This window comes from Danio rerio, chromosome 4 (assembly GCF_052040795.2).
Source record: "Danio rerio strain M-AB ecotype USA chromosome 4, GRCz13ab, whole genome shotgun sequence".
Taxonomy (NCBI): Eukaryota; Metazoa; Chordata; class Actinopteri; order Cypriniformes; family Danionidae; genus Danio; species Danio rerio.
In genome coordinates, this window is record NC_141024.2 from 23,884,119 (window position 1) to 23,900,515 (window position 16,397).

Here is a 16,397-nt window from a genome sequence, read left to right on the forward strand (position 1 = left end):
TATGGCTAATATTGCTCATTTCAGGAGGAAAGAGTCTAAACTAGAAGTGAAAACTCTCAAATGCACTGAGAAATGTTGGGAACGGATTTGACAATAGACTGTAATAGGTCATTAAATCAGCCTCCAGGTCCCTTCACCTGCTCAAAACTGCTGGACTGTTTGTTTTCTGCCTCATTCACATATCTATCATGCTAGAGAAGCTCACAGAGAGGTATGATTTATGGCAAGCCATTTTAGCATTTAATCTATATCTATTTTCATGACACTAGCACTTCACTCACTCACATTTCTTCGGCTTAGTCCCTGCGTTATCAAATGTCACCAGAGCAAAATGAGCCACCACTACTAGTGCTCTATTTTAAAATAATTGGATATTTTCCATTATGTACTGTTATCTATTTATTTATTAGTTCATTAGCTACTAGGGCTTATTCTATAAATGGTGAGTAAGTTTTGATAAGTAGAATATCAATAGAATAGGGGCAGGAGTGTCCCAATTCTCATTTACAAAATTTTTTTTTACAACAAACAAGTACATGTTTTAATACATGAAAACATAAACTGCTAACTTTAGCTATTTAAAATCCCTAATAATAATCCCTGTATAGCAGTCCCAAAACATTCTTACACTCGATGACACTCGAAAACCCTGTCAGAAAAGTATAATGGCTGGGAATACCTTTTACAGTGTCTGGTATACTGTTAATGTTGTTTTTAGTTTAGATAGATGAATATGGTAAGGATGTAAATGCGCAGTGTAATTACGATCCTATTGCATATTTATGATAACATAATATAGGCTTTCAGTGATTTCTTGAAGATAAATACCAAAAAATTACACAACTGAAATAACTACAGCCCTCAACATCGTCTGATCTCATATGAAGCAAGAGATCGTGCTGTCCCATTTCTTAGAGTTTAATTTTGAAGCCCTCCTCCTTCACACTTGGTGTTAAGGGCCGAAGGAAGGGGTAGGGGTACAAATAAGAATTGGGATTGGGCCTAAGACTACTCAGAATGGTCACAAAAGAGTTTAATTATTAATCTTACCTTTTATCTGTTAAAATCTAACACTTTAACATTTTAAATAGGCACTAGTATCTAATAAATGTGTTCTGTTATCTGTTGAATTGATACTTGTAGCTAATAAATAAGTACAAATATGTAACCTATAAGTACTAGTCAGGTACATACACACACACACACACACACACACACACACACACACACACACACACACACACACACACATAAATATATATATATATATATATATATATATATATATATATATATATATATATATATATATATACATATATATATATACATATATATATATATATATATATATATATATATATATATATATATACATATATATATATATATATATATATATATATATATATATATATATATATATATATATATATATATATATATATATATATATAACTGTCTATTCAAGTGCAAGCATTATCAAATCAAATGAAAGCAAATCTAATAAATAAGTTATTCACTAGTAAGTTAGTCACTAGTATCTAAAAAGTATTACTGGTCGCACTTCATTTTGATGGTCCGAATTTAAGTTACATTGCATTTACAGTACATGCCAACTAATTCTCTTTAGATTTTAAGTAGAGTTGGTTGTTAGGGCTAGGTGTAAGTTTACATGTACTTGCAAAGTTTCCTATGGTCAGTTAAATGTCTGTTGGATATCTGTGTTGGCTGACAGTCTACCAATACTCATATGGACCATCAAAATAAAGTGTTACCAAATTACTAGTTCCAATTGAGCTATTTGTACATATAAATAAAAATAAAATTGTGCTGTTACATATACTCAGTACTATTATCTAATAAATGAGTATTTGTATTTAATACATTTGTAGTATATTTGAAATAGGTACTAGTATCTAAATAAAAAGCATTAGTACTTAATGGAAAATATATTAGTATGGAAATTATACGTTATGATTATAACATTATAATGAAAAAGACTATTAAAAATAGGCACTAGTAACATAAAAATAAATACTATTGCAGTTTATAGATTAACTGCTAAAACATTTTGACACATTTACTTTCCCATCAGGCTTTGGTCCCATTCTGCTGATCTTAAAATGGTCGATCAGTGTGGAAGTTTGAGTGCTTTTACAACAGGTGATGATGTTGAGACGTTAATAAGCAGGATCTAAATGAAGCATCATTAGACGTAAACACCTTGTTGAGAGCACATATGGGCCAGATGGAAGCTCTTCTCATTGCACCCGTTTTATAAGTGCACGTTACGTGACTCGCATAAAATCAGCTTGAAACCACCAGCTGTTCTCTTTCTGTCTGTCTGTCTGTGTTTATAGTCACTATATTGCATAGCAAGTTATTTTAAACGTGCCATATAATGAAAATCTGGATATAGGCATAGCTGAATAAAAGGAGTTTGGTACATAGAAATGACATATATCGTGAGCCTCAGACATAGTTGTTGCCTTGTTCTTGTGTAAATCTTAAAAGTGTAAAATCCGGCAAAAAACAGAATAGTCAAAACAAAATGGCAACTCTGACAATCCACAGCTTTTGATTGGCTACAGAATTCAGTGCTTCCCACAGGTTTGAAATATACGTGTGGTGGTAGATGGGTTAAAACACATCTCTTACCCACATCACATAAATAGTTAACTGTATGTGACAAACAAAACATAATTAGATTTTTAACAAAATTTTTTATCCATTAATTAACTGTTATACACTTTTTCTTTTTTAACGAGTTTAAGTAAAAAACACAATTATATTAAATAAGAAATCCACTATTTCTCGTACTATTATGCTACTCCAGAATCATCTGCACCTACTGACAAGTAAAATCGGCTTCTCTCTCTCTCACATTCAAGCTCAGGTTGCTTTAGCATTTATTTCTAAAGCATTCTCATGTAATACATAATATAATATAAAATATTTAATATATTGACATCCTCAAATTAATAAAATATGCAGCAAATGAGAAATAAATGACAGAAACAGGGAGTAAAAACAGACAATATCTCAAATAATTCTAATAATTACAAGAACAAAACGTGTAATTTTTTTAAATAAAAAGGCAAATAATTTGATTAATCATTTCTAACGCTGTGCGAACATATTTTGCAGCCAGTTTAGATGTAATTTTGTCCTCTCTTTGAGTATTTAGTAAAGTTTTCTGAGTCGTTTAGATTAAAGATTAAATGATAGTTGACAGTTGTCTGCATAACACCGAGGAGTGTTGACACTTCTCGAACAGACAAAAAGGGTAAACGAGAGAAGATTTTTCTCTACATAATCAATCACAGATGTTTGGTTATATTGCTCCGATACAGAACAAAAAAAAAAAAAGTAAAAGCATAATAATATTACAAAAAAGTCACTAAATATACTTGGGTGGCCATTAATATAATTACACAGCAAAATATGGGGACCCAAAACAACTCTATGGGTGTTAATTTCAACACTTTGAAAGTGTCTCATGGGGTCCACTCAAAACAGAGTTAAATCAACACTTTCAAAAGGGTTGGCACATTGACACCGAAGTAAGGGTTAATTTTAACTCTGGGCAGAGTTAAAAAATGTAACTATATTTAACACCGCCTGGTGTAATATATTATTTTATTCAACTCTCTTGAGTGTAAATATGGTAAAAAACTCAAATAGACTGTAAATTACAAAAGAAAAAACATTTTATTTGAAAAAATTCACCACTTCAACAATTCATTCAGTTTTTAAAATGCAACAATGTCAAATATGCTTTAAATGTTTTATTAGTACAGACAGTATCAACAAAATATGTATGACCAGTGCTCAAAAAGGCTGTTTCAGTCCTTTGGTCCAAACTTGATGTTTCATCAGTTTTCTTCTGAACGCATAGTTTTCTTCTGAAATTACATTTTAAACAACTTGGCGTGCAAATCTTTCACTTCGGGTGTTTCCTTGGTCCTCCATATCAAACACAGCAGTTTAAATGAAGGTATAAATGCTGGAAACTTGTGTGAAAACAAACTGGAGCTAGGAAATCTCATCAAGCATGTCCTGTGAATGAAGTGCTTCCCAGCCACAGGATGACCTTTTTATCCATGACGATGTAGTAGCTGCTGATCGCTCGTCCGGTGGTTCCTGATGCACGGATATAGGGTGATGCTCATCTAAGAACTCTTCAAGACTCCAGCATGACTAAGATAAATGTTTGAAAACAAATTGCAATCAAATTCTATGATATATTTAAAAGAACATTTAAAGTAAATAAAACATTCAAGAAATCTAAACTCACCTTTTGAAAATTTTCATGATGATCCACAACTTGACTCTCCCAGCTGGTTGAGGTGACAGGATATGGAAAAGTAGAAAAAACACACACATCACTGTTGGATCTCCAAAAACAATTAGGTTAATCACTATGACTAGAACTGGAAAAACAGGCAGCTGTCTGTCCAGAATCCTCAATTTAACACAACACTTGGAGCAAAATTTAGAGGAGCTTAAAATCTTTTATATCATTTAGTGATGCTGACTTCCCCAAAATACTGGCCACAGTGTAAAAAATATTCATAAACTTACAGTTTTCTGTAAGCGTGTGCGTGTGTGTGTGTGTGTGTGTGTGTGTGTGTGTGTGTGTGTGTGTGTGTGAGCGTGCGTGCGTGTTTCTTTACCAGATTCAACTTGTTGGGCCCTTTCAGGACCAGTATTGACGCCACCTTTCCTGGAGTCTAGCAGATGTTTCAGGTCCAAATATAATCTTAACTATTAGGATAAGCAGAAGAGGAGAAGTGCAGAGCAAAGAGCAAAACATTATTTAAGTAATATTTCACCCACAATACAAAACTTATCACCTTCATGTCATTTGTTATTCTCTAATGCTCTAATACCTTCTCAGCTTATTGTGAAACAAATACAGAACTTTATCAAACATACCTTCATTATTATCACCACATATGACCAAGAAGGTGTGCTTGGTCATTTCACCAACTCTGGAAATACACCATCCGTCTCTAATCAGCCACCGTCACAGGGTCTTGTGTTATTGTATAGAGAACTGTGGGTGTTAAAAAACAACAAAACATTAGTATCTAACACATATGCATAACCTTCAGATAAAAAAAAGAGAGATGAACATCACAAAGTATGCCTCACACTTTTTCAGATATCTTTTGATTCAGATGTTGATTATTGATAATAAATCTACAAATCAAACCTGTATCATCATTAGGCTGATCAAATATGAATCAGTTGATTAATTTTACAGACAGGTGGCTGTTTACAACGCACTAAATTGTCTTTAATAAAACGGAAATGTTGTGTACAGTACATGCTAAGTTTAGCCTAGTTTTAAGCACAATATCATGCGTAAGAAAAAGCTTGACTAAGATGTTCCTAACTACAGAAATAGCCTAACTTACTAACGTCAGACATCCCGAGTTGGGAAAAGTCATTTTCGGGGGATACAGAGTTGATTTGCGGGAGGTAGCGGGAGAGATGAGTACCTGAAGAGCGGTGGGGTGACTTGCGCGCGACGTACCTAAAGAGCGGAGGGGGTGACTTGCGCGCGACGTACCTGAAGAGCTGGGAGGGATGCGGTGGAGAGGGGTGTGCAAAGTGTTTAATGACCGGGCGGGAGACGCGCGATTTCCGGGAGATTATCATTCATTTGCGGGCATCTACTTAGGCATCTGGGAGTCTCTGTGCATTTGCGGGATAACGTTAACGTTAGTCCCGCAACTTCCGGGAGACTTCTGTAACGTCAAATGTCTGAGAAAGTGCAAACGCGGTCATTTAAAGACATTAATGTTAACATTCCGACTTTAATGGTTGTCAACACTTAATATAATTCAAGCGTACGTTATCACGCGAGTCTATGGACTAACGGTATATGGACGGCCACGAATGAACCAGTTTAAAAGGGCTGCGGTGTTTAAAATAACCAAATTAACATACACGGATAACAAACAATCATATATTTTAATCAGGAAGCCTTTTACAAGTAAGCATATGTTCATTTACTCACCAGATATGTTTTAGAAACTCTCCAGAGCTTATGGAAACCGTCCTGTGTTGCCGTTAGCATCCGGGCAGAGTAGGCTAGCGCTCCGGGGATTCCCTCGCTAGTTTGCTTAGAATTAAAGGAGAAGTGTCGATTTTATTTTACAGATGGGTAACAACGCACAAAATGGCATTAAGCGTGACAGAAATGTGTTGAACATGTACATTTGATGTTTTTATGCACTATGTATGCGTGAGCACATATAAAAACATTCTTGAAAAGAAGTCGATAGTAATGCAGTTAAGCTAGATACACAAACGACCATGAATGAACCGCAGAAGATTAAAATTGTCACTACATTCTAAAGTTATTAACTTAACAATATGTTTACAACTGTATTTCCTTAAAGAAAGTCAGTAAAATACCAACATTTAGGTAGTTTGACTCACCAGTTGCTGTTCTAAACTTCAGATGGAAAATGGCGTCTGGAAAATTCTTCAGTGACTGGGGCTGCATGAATTCCCGGATGTTGGAAATAACACCACCAAGTGTAAAAAAGATAACTCCTTGATTTCTCACTGAATAAAATCAATTCTAACTCTTATTATATTCATTTATCAAAATCTAACTCTTTAACGTCAACACTTTACTCTGAAATGCTTCAACACCGAGAATTTAACTCTGATGAATTTGCTGTGTACCTGCCAAAGTAAAGTCTGTGTGGGAAGCACTGACATTTCCTAGCGAGACTACAACAATTAATTTTTAAGTATAACGAGTAATTATACTTACTAAGTATACTTATGCTTATTTTGAAAATAAAATAAAGTTCAGTATTATAGAACTAATTATAGAACTAATTATATTATAGAACAGTATTATAGGTAATCTAATCTGTCATTGAGTATCTCATCTCTTCAGCTTGTTGTCATAATGCAAAATCGGAGAAAGATCGATTATAAATTTATTCAGCGCACACCTAAGAAGCATAACATCTTGTTAATGTGTATATTGTGAAATTCGCCATGTATGTTTGTAAGGAAGCAGCATGAGGTCTGTTTAGCTGTATCTTTGTTAGTTTAATGTGTGTATTGTTAAATTCACAGCATAAGACCTGTCTAACTGCATATTCTGTTAGTTGAATATACATATTATGACAGTATTTAATGAGTCAAAAGTATGCTTGTTCATAGTGAGTTTGGCAATGAGGGAAAACTGTTGTCAAGGCTATTTCATTCATGTAAACATCAGATGAACTGATTATTTTATTTATAATACAGACAATGCACTAGTTTTTTTGTTATGTGTTATCTAAGTTAGCTATAAAAAATCAATTAAAAACTCACTTGATAAAAAGCATGACTACACTAGTTGAATTTGTCGACACAAAGGCTTTCTACTACATATGCTAGTGTAAAGGAGGCCAGCTATGAGTAATGCTCACTCCTGTGATTTCAAGAAGTGATCTGGCATTAGACACTATCTGCAGTGAGACTAATGATATTACTCTTGGCCAGGCGAGGGACACTCATTGGCATCCCTGCTGCTGGAGGTGCCTTAGATGTCCGCTTAGTTCGCATTTGCATAGATATACCATTAAATTAAACACAAGTACTAATTCATTGAGAATAGTTCTTGTTTAATTAATGACACACTATATCTAGTCTGTTGTTAGTTGTAAGATATTTAGCATTTTTGCCATTGACTTGTGTTAGGATAACTTATTCACTACTTATTAACTACTGAGTTTTGATTAGTATGTATTCAAATTGTGAGTATTTGATGTACTATATTACATGTTTCTAATTAAAATATTTGCTTGTGACTACAAGTACAACACTGTATGTGCACATTCTGACTGTCTGTCAGAAAACATTAAAGAGACAGATGTCAAATACTGTTCTCTTCCACAAGATCACTTAAAGTAAGTAATGATATAAAAAGGCTCAGAAATTAGGACACTGGTGGTTTCAAAAAGCACTACTTTTTTAAGATCTTCCCTCTGAAGTTGAAAATGAGGGATAAATTATTGCAGCAGTCCATTTGGCGCAGCAGATTTCAGGATTTTTTTTATATATATATTAGACATATCTTAAGATAATTATACCTCAGGTTTGATTCTACTGAATAAAATTTTGCCTTTTATAACCTTAAAAAGAAGTAGCTCATGTCTGTCACCAACAGACACTTTTATCTACACTTTCATCTGTTGATGAGGTAAAAACTCACGCAACATTCTCAGCTCAATATTCCCTGTATTGATTTGTATTCTCACTTTCATGTGAGTCTATTTTATGTCTCATGTCAATTCATTAATTTGCTTTGAGCAGAACCTCTCACACACGTGAACAGGATTTACTGGGTTAATAAAAGAAGCTGCATTATACTGACTTAAAGCCATGAACGCTTTTGATGAACATTTGTTTCTTGATTCATTTCCGTACGTTGTTTGTTTGAGCTCAAATCCCTTGATTAAAATATCCTGCTCTCTTGGATTAATGTCTTCAGTGGGATTTTTAATCAAGCTGCCAAAAGCTTTAATGGCCAAGAATTATTCATAATGATGGAGGAATAAAGGTGTAATAAAACATTTGGAGCATCAAACTGAGACATGTTTATAACAGCTGAGAATCTGGCTGGCTTTCTCTTAGTCAAACAATACATAGATGTTAAAATGCTAGTAACATAAAGAGTCGTTCTGAATCTGATCAGTCAGCAGAGATTTTGCCAGAGGCTCCATTATGAAGATGTGCAGAAGATGAACCTGCAGTGTAATGCTTTCATATATAATTCATGTTATTCATATTTAATCTGTTTTCATATACGGCAACTGGCAAAAAGCCACCTTTAAATGACTAACTGGAAGACAGAGTCACGTTTTACTGAAATACTTGAGATTGTGGTGTTACATTGATGGTGTTTTTGATTTTAAATGCAGAACAAAACTAAGGTTAAAAATTATCAGCATATTAAGCATTTAATATTAACTGTGACTTTCAGTTATCATTATTTTATAATATGCTGTGTTTGTTCATTTGTGCAGATAATTTAAAGAAAAAATTGTAGTACCATAGTATTTTTGATTTAAATAGCCTTAATGTGGTGAAGTTTCTCATTTTAATATAATTTTATCAGTTCTAATCTATTCAGATTTTATTTAAATGGAAATGGAGTTTTTCTTTATGTGACTGTATTAGAGATGGAGAATCTCTGATCCACAGACACAGTTAATGATGAAGGTCTTTTTCTTTGACCCAAAACTACCTGTCTTCATAGCCAATCCTACAGGGAGAGATTTGATGCAGCAGCAGAGTTTCTCTCAGGGGTGAATCCAGTTGATTCCCAATAGCAGTCAATGTTTCTTCATATCAATGGATAAAAAGGCTTCACTAGTAAGAAATATGAGCTGGAATTTCCAGAAACACTTTATAATTTAATTTATAAAGCCAATCAAAGTGTTGTTCTCTTTTGAAAGTAAAACAGAAGCTTGTATGAGAAAGTGTTATGCATTTGATACTGTAAAATAACCCAATAAGATGTCTCTCTGTCTCTAATCCACAGGAGAAGCAGAGGTTTCTGACTGATGTCCTTCATGAGGTGATGTTGCTGGACGGTTTGGCCAGTTCTCACCCAATCTCTCAGCAAGTGTTTGAAGCCACAGACATCGACAGAGTCTTTGACTGGATTGCCTATAAGAAGGCAAGAGAATCTCTCATAGGCTCCTACAGGCTTTATCTGCATGATGGAAATGACTGTAAACCTTTAATATTTATCTGAACAAGTTTATACTAAACAAGTAAAGTGAAATTCCATGTTTTACTTTCCTTTTTATGAGCAGCCAGTTGAAGAGAAACAATGACTTTGCAAAACAGTAGTATCGCTGGTCTAAATCAGCCTTTTATTAAGTGTGAGGCCTTCACCACACTGATAAAACTTGATCTTTTATTAAGTCCAGTAAACACCTCAGTTTGCTTGTTATTTTCTCCTGCTAAAATGTTCCCAATCTATCTTTGTGAATAGTAAATGGAGTGGCGCTGTTATAAGCCTCTTCACATAGGCAAGAAAAACAGTTTAATTAAAAGCTTGTTTTTAAGTAAGTCGAGGAAAGAACCCGTTACATTGTGAGAGATTGTGAGGTTTCGTTACTCTGGGGACTTTAGTGGCACAATAAAACCAGACAACATCTATTTAATTACTCTTTCTCACTGGAACACACTTTACTGGTAACAACTCCAGCACCCAAATAAATCCTCTCATCTCCGACATCTTAAGGCCATTAAAGGCACAGGAAGCACTTAAGAGAAAATCTGGTCCTCTGTCAGAGATCAGACGCAGAAAAAAGCCAATCAAAAATCAACTCTCCTTCCAGCTGTCAATCAACTCAAGACCAGAATGTGATTGGTTTTTGTTCTTCCTCAAGCCCTGCCTCTGTTTCCCCTCAAGTCCTGTGGCATTATGAACTCTGTCAGTCAAACTACAGTGATCGTGACATTGAGCCTCATCGCTTCCTCCCACAAAATATCCCATGAGACCCTGAGCTAACAGGAAGTGACACGCATCACACAGACGGATGGGAATGAGATTCTGTCGAATAAGCATGTCAAAGTCACTCAAAGTCACAAAAAAATACACATTTATTAAATAGCAGAACACAGCAAGATGAGTGTCATGGAGTCCTTGTTTAGATTAACCAGAATCATGAAACACAGATTTAATATTATTAAATTATATTAGAAATAAATATTAGAATTATTTTAGATGGAAAATGTCTTAACTGTTATAATAATTTTTTTTCCAACTAAATGCAATACATTTTAATTAGTAAATTGCAAAATGCTGTTTAAATAAAAATAGAAAATATATTTGTAACCAAATATTATTCCACCAGAATTATGATATTCACAGTTCAATTATGACACATTTATATAAAATCCATAGTCTGTAAAAGACATGCACATAGTATCTGTGATGTCACCCATAGGTTTCTGAAAAGCGCAACTGAAGCAAGTAAATGCAGTAAATGCAAGGCTATTGCTGAAATCTAGGCATAACACTGACATTTCAGATGACTGATCTACAGCCTACAGTTAATCAATCTGTCAGATTCTGGAGGGCATTCAAATTCTAAAGAAAATGATGAATGATAAATTATCTTAAGTAAAACAAATAGATTTATAGAAATGATAATATAATAATTTCACTCACCTTGGAAATGGAGGCAACTTGAATGGTTTGTGAGCACAATTAAGTGCACACAGTATGCCATATTATTAGATAATTGTATGATATAATTACAAAAATTGAATGTGTAAAGCCACATAAAAAAATAAAAAAAAAAATACAATATACAGTTGAAGTCAGAATTATTAGTCCCCCTGAATTATTCGCCCCTCTGTTTAATTTTTCCCCAATTTCTGTTTAATGGAGAGCAGATTTTTTTCAACACATTTCTAAACATAATAGTTTTAATAACTCTGATTTTATCTTTGCTATGATGACAGTCAATAATATTTTACTAGATCTTTTTCAAGACACTTCTACACAGCTTAAATTGACATTTAAAGACTTAACTAGGGTAATTAGGTTAACTAGGCAGGTTAGGGTAATTAGGCAAGTTATTGTATAATGATGGTTTGTTCTGTAGACTATCGGAAAAAAATAGCTTAAAGGAGCTAATAATTTTGTCCCTAAAATGTTTTTTTTAAAAATTACAAGGTTCTTTAAATCTAGCCAAATAAAAAACAAAAACAAATAAGTCTTCCTCCAAAAATATTAACTGACATACTGTGAACATTTTCTTGCTCTGTTAAACATCACTTAGGAAATGTTTAAAAAAAGGAAAAAAAATTCAAAGGGGGGGTTAATAATTCTGACTTCAATTGCATATGCCGAGCTCACTAACTAATCAGAAAGAATCAGCTGAGCTGAAGAGATGGCGAGCAGCAAGACCTAGCTGTCACTCAAGTCACCATGCCCTTAATTATGCAGACTTAATATAACAATATAAACAAAACGGATAAGTTATAAAAGCATTCACCCCGCTCACAGTTGTCACAAAGGGTAATATTAGCTATATGAACCAAAATAATTATTTGTACCAGGCTGTAAACGTTTTTATCAGCTGTAAAATTGGGCAATTTAGCATTGCAGTCAGTGAACATCTGGAGTTCTTGGAGCCAGCCCCCAATGGCGAGTCGATGAATTGCAGTTTCAGTAACTTCCGTATTGTCTTTACAAAGGAGCACGGCATGTTGTCGCTTGGTAAAATCAGATAATATAGACACTATTTCTTTAAGAGAAATACAAGCTTCATATTTGTGCATAAAACCTGCATAATGTCAAATCCTGTTATGACTATCGTTATATTTTGATTATTGTTTAAGTTAATTTGAATTGCCAGCATGTGACCTGGTTATCCTCTTTATTAAGCCTCTTAATAAGTATGTTTTAGTGTACTGTATATGTGAACAGTAGTCATGTGTGTAGCAGAAGAAATGACTGAAGGCGTTTTTACTGTGCTTCTTCAGGGAGCTGCTCTGATCCGAATGCTGGCAAACGTCATGGGACAAACACTATTCCAGAGAGCCCTCAATGTAAGTCAAGACGTTCTTTCATCTTTTCTCCTTGTGGTCACAGAAGATTTCACACGCATGTGTGTGTTGCTACTGCTAATATGTCTCACAAACACGCTTATAAGGCTTTATGTTATATTGTACATTCTGCTTTAAAAAATCAACAAATGTGTCTTAATTTATTATTTATTTCAGAAGTTCAGTCCTTGTTAAATCTGTGAAATGTTATTTTTAGGGAATCTGAATGTGCTAAAAACAATTCTCACCATTCTCAGCATGAATATTGTGACAAATATTGTTCTGAAAGTCACGTAGGTTTCTGCCGTAAGCGTTTGTGAGATTATAGGAGCGTGTCTGTTTACATGCTCTTCTTATCTTCAGAGCTACAACAGCTTGTGACGCGCTGCCATCAGCTTGAGGTGAAAGCCACACAATCAGACAAGCTATTAAACGTGTTCACAAACTAATTGAATGCATTCACAATCAGAAGATAAACATGTGTCTTCATTCTTCATATATGGGGAAAAACATTATCTTCATTAAAGCACAGGTCTGCTATTGTGTTTAAACTGAATATGAAAGTCCAGGGCTGAAGTTTCAGTGTGAGCCTTTATATAGTATTTTGTAGTTTTTCCTCAAGCTCTTTCCCTATCCGTCTCAGTCCAGACGCCCTGGAGAGTGAACAGCACATCTGTGATGTAATATTAGTGACTTTTCTGGACACCATATGGCTGCTGTATCAGACTGCATGCTGAAATGTGGTTAAAGGACCTGAGCAGTAAACAAAAAGGCTGCAGGTTAGAAGTAAATCTGTAATAAATGTAAATTAGGCACAACTCCTTCATGCTTTAATGTGTTTTTACAGAGATGTGCAGTTACAAAGGTGAAAAACTCACAAATTCATCACCTTTTAGATGCAGATAAAACATCCGTAACTTCTTATTTCATTTCTTTATGACTTTGATGCTTTCAAAAAATCTGTCAGTTTCACAGTGAATTTCTGGGTTACTTTTGATGTTGTTGTTGTTGTTTTTATTGCTATTAATGGCACAATCAGGTCATGTTTTTTGTGTTGTTGTTGTTGCATAAATACAAATGTAATAATGTACAAATTTACAGATATAACATTTGCACATACGCGCTTCGTATTTCAGCAAAAATACACCTCTTAAATTCCCCTGAATACTCTGCAGTCTGTGTTAATAACACTAAAACTGCCAGTGCGTGTACATTTTACCCACACACGAGGCTAAACAAATATTATTTCACTGTATTACGCCACTGTGTTAACAAAGAAGGGTCTGGAGCCATGAAATGATTATGTGTAGTCATCAACTGTAATTTTATCCTGTTGTTTTAATTTGAGGCTTTTCATTGCAGATGACACACTTTTAGAATGCTAGGGTGTATAAGCTAAAGTCTGCATCAACACCAAGATTTAGAAGTAAGGAAATACATATTTTGTGTGGTGTAAAATTACAATGCAGTTTTGTTAATCATACAGTATATTAAGATGTGAGATGTGTATTACCACACTGCATATGATGTATGGTGCAATGACAAATTCAAGCTCACCGTTTCACCTAATTGACTATTAATATGGTTAGTTTTATAATTAAAAGTTTAAATAAGAGAACAACTCTACAGTTTAAACATTCATAATTTGGCTAAAACATCTAAATTGTATCATTCACTGTGTCTCGGGGGCTCTGGATGAGCTGTCAAATGAGCTGTCAGATACTGAGGTGACTCAGGACACATCACTTATTTCCCTACAATAAGATTCTCCATCATTTCTGGCATTGTGTGCTTCTAATACCTCTACATATTGCCTTCTTTTACTCATTGTTACTTTATGCATTTATTATAACCACTACTTCAGTGAGCGAAAGTCATTGCCTAGCAACATACAAGGTTAAAACATAAGCATTGCATAAATGCAGGTATTATATAGAGCATGTAAATTAAACTCGTGCTGGTGCTTTTAGATATAAGTGCCCCATTTTTTGAATTTGGTTTTGTCTGGAATTTGTGATTGAGACTATTTTAGCAAAAGTCAATGACTGCGAGACTTTAATGTTTTATTAAAGGTCTGTTATGTACATTTGGAAATGTAAAAATGTACCCTTTGGTGGTTCTAGTGTTCAAGAGAAGACTTGCTTCATTCAACATGTCCGTGTCTGTAATCAGCTCTGTTCTCTCCTCTGCTGTCTGCCTGCCTCTGTTGACTGAAGCTGATTTCATTCTCTCAGTGTCTCTCTTTTGCTCTGTGTGGCATCTCTTCTCCTCCTCGTGTCTCTCCAATATTGGAGCAGCAGACAGACGTGAAGCTGAACTCTTCAGAATACTTAAACAGCAGACAGATTGAAGTCCATTACCCATCTTGCTCTCTCTCTTTCTGTGAGCACGAGGGTGTCTTCATTGGTAAATGGTGGATGCGCTGCTGGGGCGGAGGATGAATGTCTCTTGTAAAGAGTAGTGGGAGTCATAAATGAAGTCTACTGCTGGAGTGATGAAGCTCCGCCATGTCATTTACACACACTGCCCATCGCTTTTAAAGCCACTTTCAGATGGATCATATTATGGGATGGAAGAAATAGTCATTCCGCCTGGAAATGTGAAATCGTGACCTGTGAATAGCAGAGGACAAGTGTGCTTCTGCCCGGGAGAAATAAACTCCAGTGCGTTACAGTCCTTCTTCATCCTCCGGGTGTGATTTGAAGCTTCTCCTTCCCTGAATTCCTGTTTGTCGGCTCTCAGCGGGTTCCTGACTTGGAGAAAGACACTCTGTGAAATCCCCGTGGATGTTGTGGGATAATAATCTGCTCTGAACACAGATGAAATCGCCAGATACTCCTCGATTCAATTTGCCAACATCCTGGAACACAGAGAGCATCCATTTTTCCCCGTCTTCCTCTTCTTCTCCCTCCGGCTAGGCTGTTCCGCCTCATTATTACTGTTTTCTGTCTCTCTCTTGTGGGAACTTTCAGCATCTCTGTCTGTCTCTGAGTGATTGATGAGAAGAATAGGTAAACACAGCACCTCACCAAACATTCTGCCTCCATTGCCTCCAAATTACTTTTCATATGCAGGAAAATTGTAGACATATTTCTTCTCGTATTACTTTTGAGGGAACTCATTTAGTTGGATGAATAATGAATTATTTATGATCTGCTTTGACTCTGGTGGTGAAGGCTCTCTTAGAAATCTTGTGTTCTAGCTCAGGGGGATTTACATATCGAAAGCGATCAATCTTTTGTCTCCCTTTATAAGTAATTTGACTTTGCAGAATCAGGAGACAGAACTGAATGCGGTTATAAAACCCGATGAAGGGTCATTTAGGATATTATTTAATCCTAAAAAGTCTCTGAAGAATAACTAGCCACTGCTAATTACAGTGAATTAATTACTTACACAACATTCATAATGGAATCTTTTTTTGACTTATGAAATGAGATCCAATTTAAGCTGTGTGTCTAGTGTCTAGTGTAGACTAGGGATGGAAAGATTGCCTCATTCACTCATCATTCTTATGCATGTGCATAAAAAGTTAAGTAGTTAAGGTAAAACTTTCATAAAACCAGAGAGAAAGCTGCATGTCTACAATAGTATCCTGTGTGAGCTGTAATATAACTGTGCTCCTATTAGTCAGTGTTTGAGGAACTGATCTTAGGCTCATAACAAGGTTAACTTCCTAAAATACCACAGTGACTGATCTTAATCTTTGTTTAAATTCTTAAATTACTGTAATTGAGTAGTTTTTCTCTGGAATAAAACTTTAATAGGTAGTTTCAACATATGTACTTTTACTTGAGTAC

The 16,397-nt window shown here is 34.9% G+C and overlaps 1 protein-coding gene and 1 long non-coding RNA gene across 7 annotated transcripts in view; one reads left to right on the forward strand and one right to left on the reverse strand.

The window, feature by feature from the left end:
- The window catches only part of trhde.1 (thyrotropin releasing hormone degrading enzyme, tandem duplicate 1), a 202,266-nt gene that overhangs the window by 108,071 nt on the left and 77,798 nt on the right, over positions 1-16,397 (forward strand). For 4 of the 5 annotated variants that reach the window (XR_015483140.1, XM_087248252.1, XM_087248251.1 and 1 more), the window contains 2 exons: positions 9,569-9,706; positions 12,535-12,600. Coding sequence is in view for 3 of the 5 variants with exons in the window: in XM_087248252.1 (XP_087104378.1) it covers positions 9,569-9,706; positions 12,535-12,600 (204 nt within the window). In the remaining 2 variants the exon portion in view is untranslated. Of the gene's footprint in view, positions 1-9,568; positions 9,707-12,534; positions 16,337-16,397 lie in introns of all 5 variants that reach the window. The other variant, XR_015483141.2, reaches the window with a different exon arrangement.
- On the reverse strand, positions 3,696-6,509 carry LOC137491550 (uncharacterized). Of its 2 annotated transcripts, XR_015483169.1 has the most exons (6): positions 6,457-6,509; positions 6,032-6,136; positions 4,942-5,062; positions 4,680-4,770; positions 4,301-4,343; positions 3,696-4,203 (listed from the first exon to the last, which is right to left on the reverse strand). It is a non-coding gene; the product is annotated as an uncharacterized LOC137491550 (long non-coding RNA). The 2 variants fall into 2 exon arrangements; XR_015483168.1 differs by lacking the exons at positions 6,032-6,136; positions 6,457-6,509 and having other exon boundaries at positions 4,680-4,765; positions 4,942-5,068.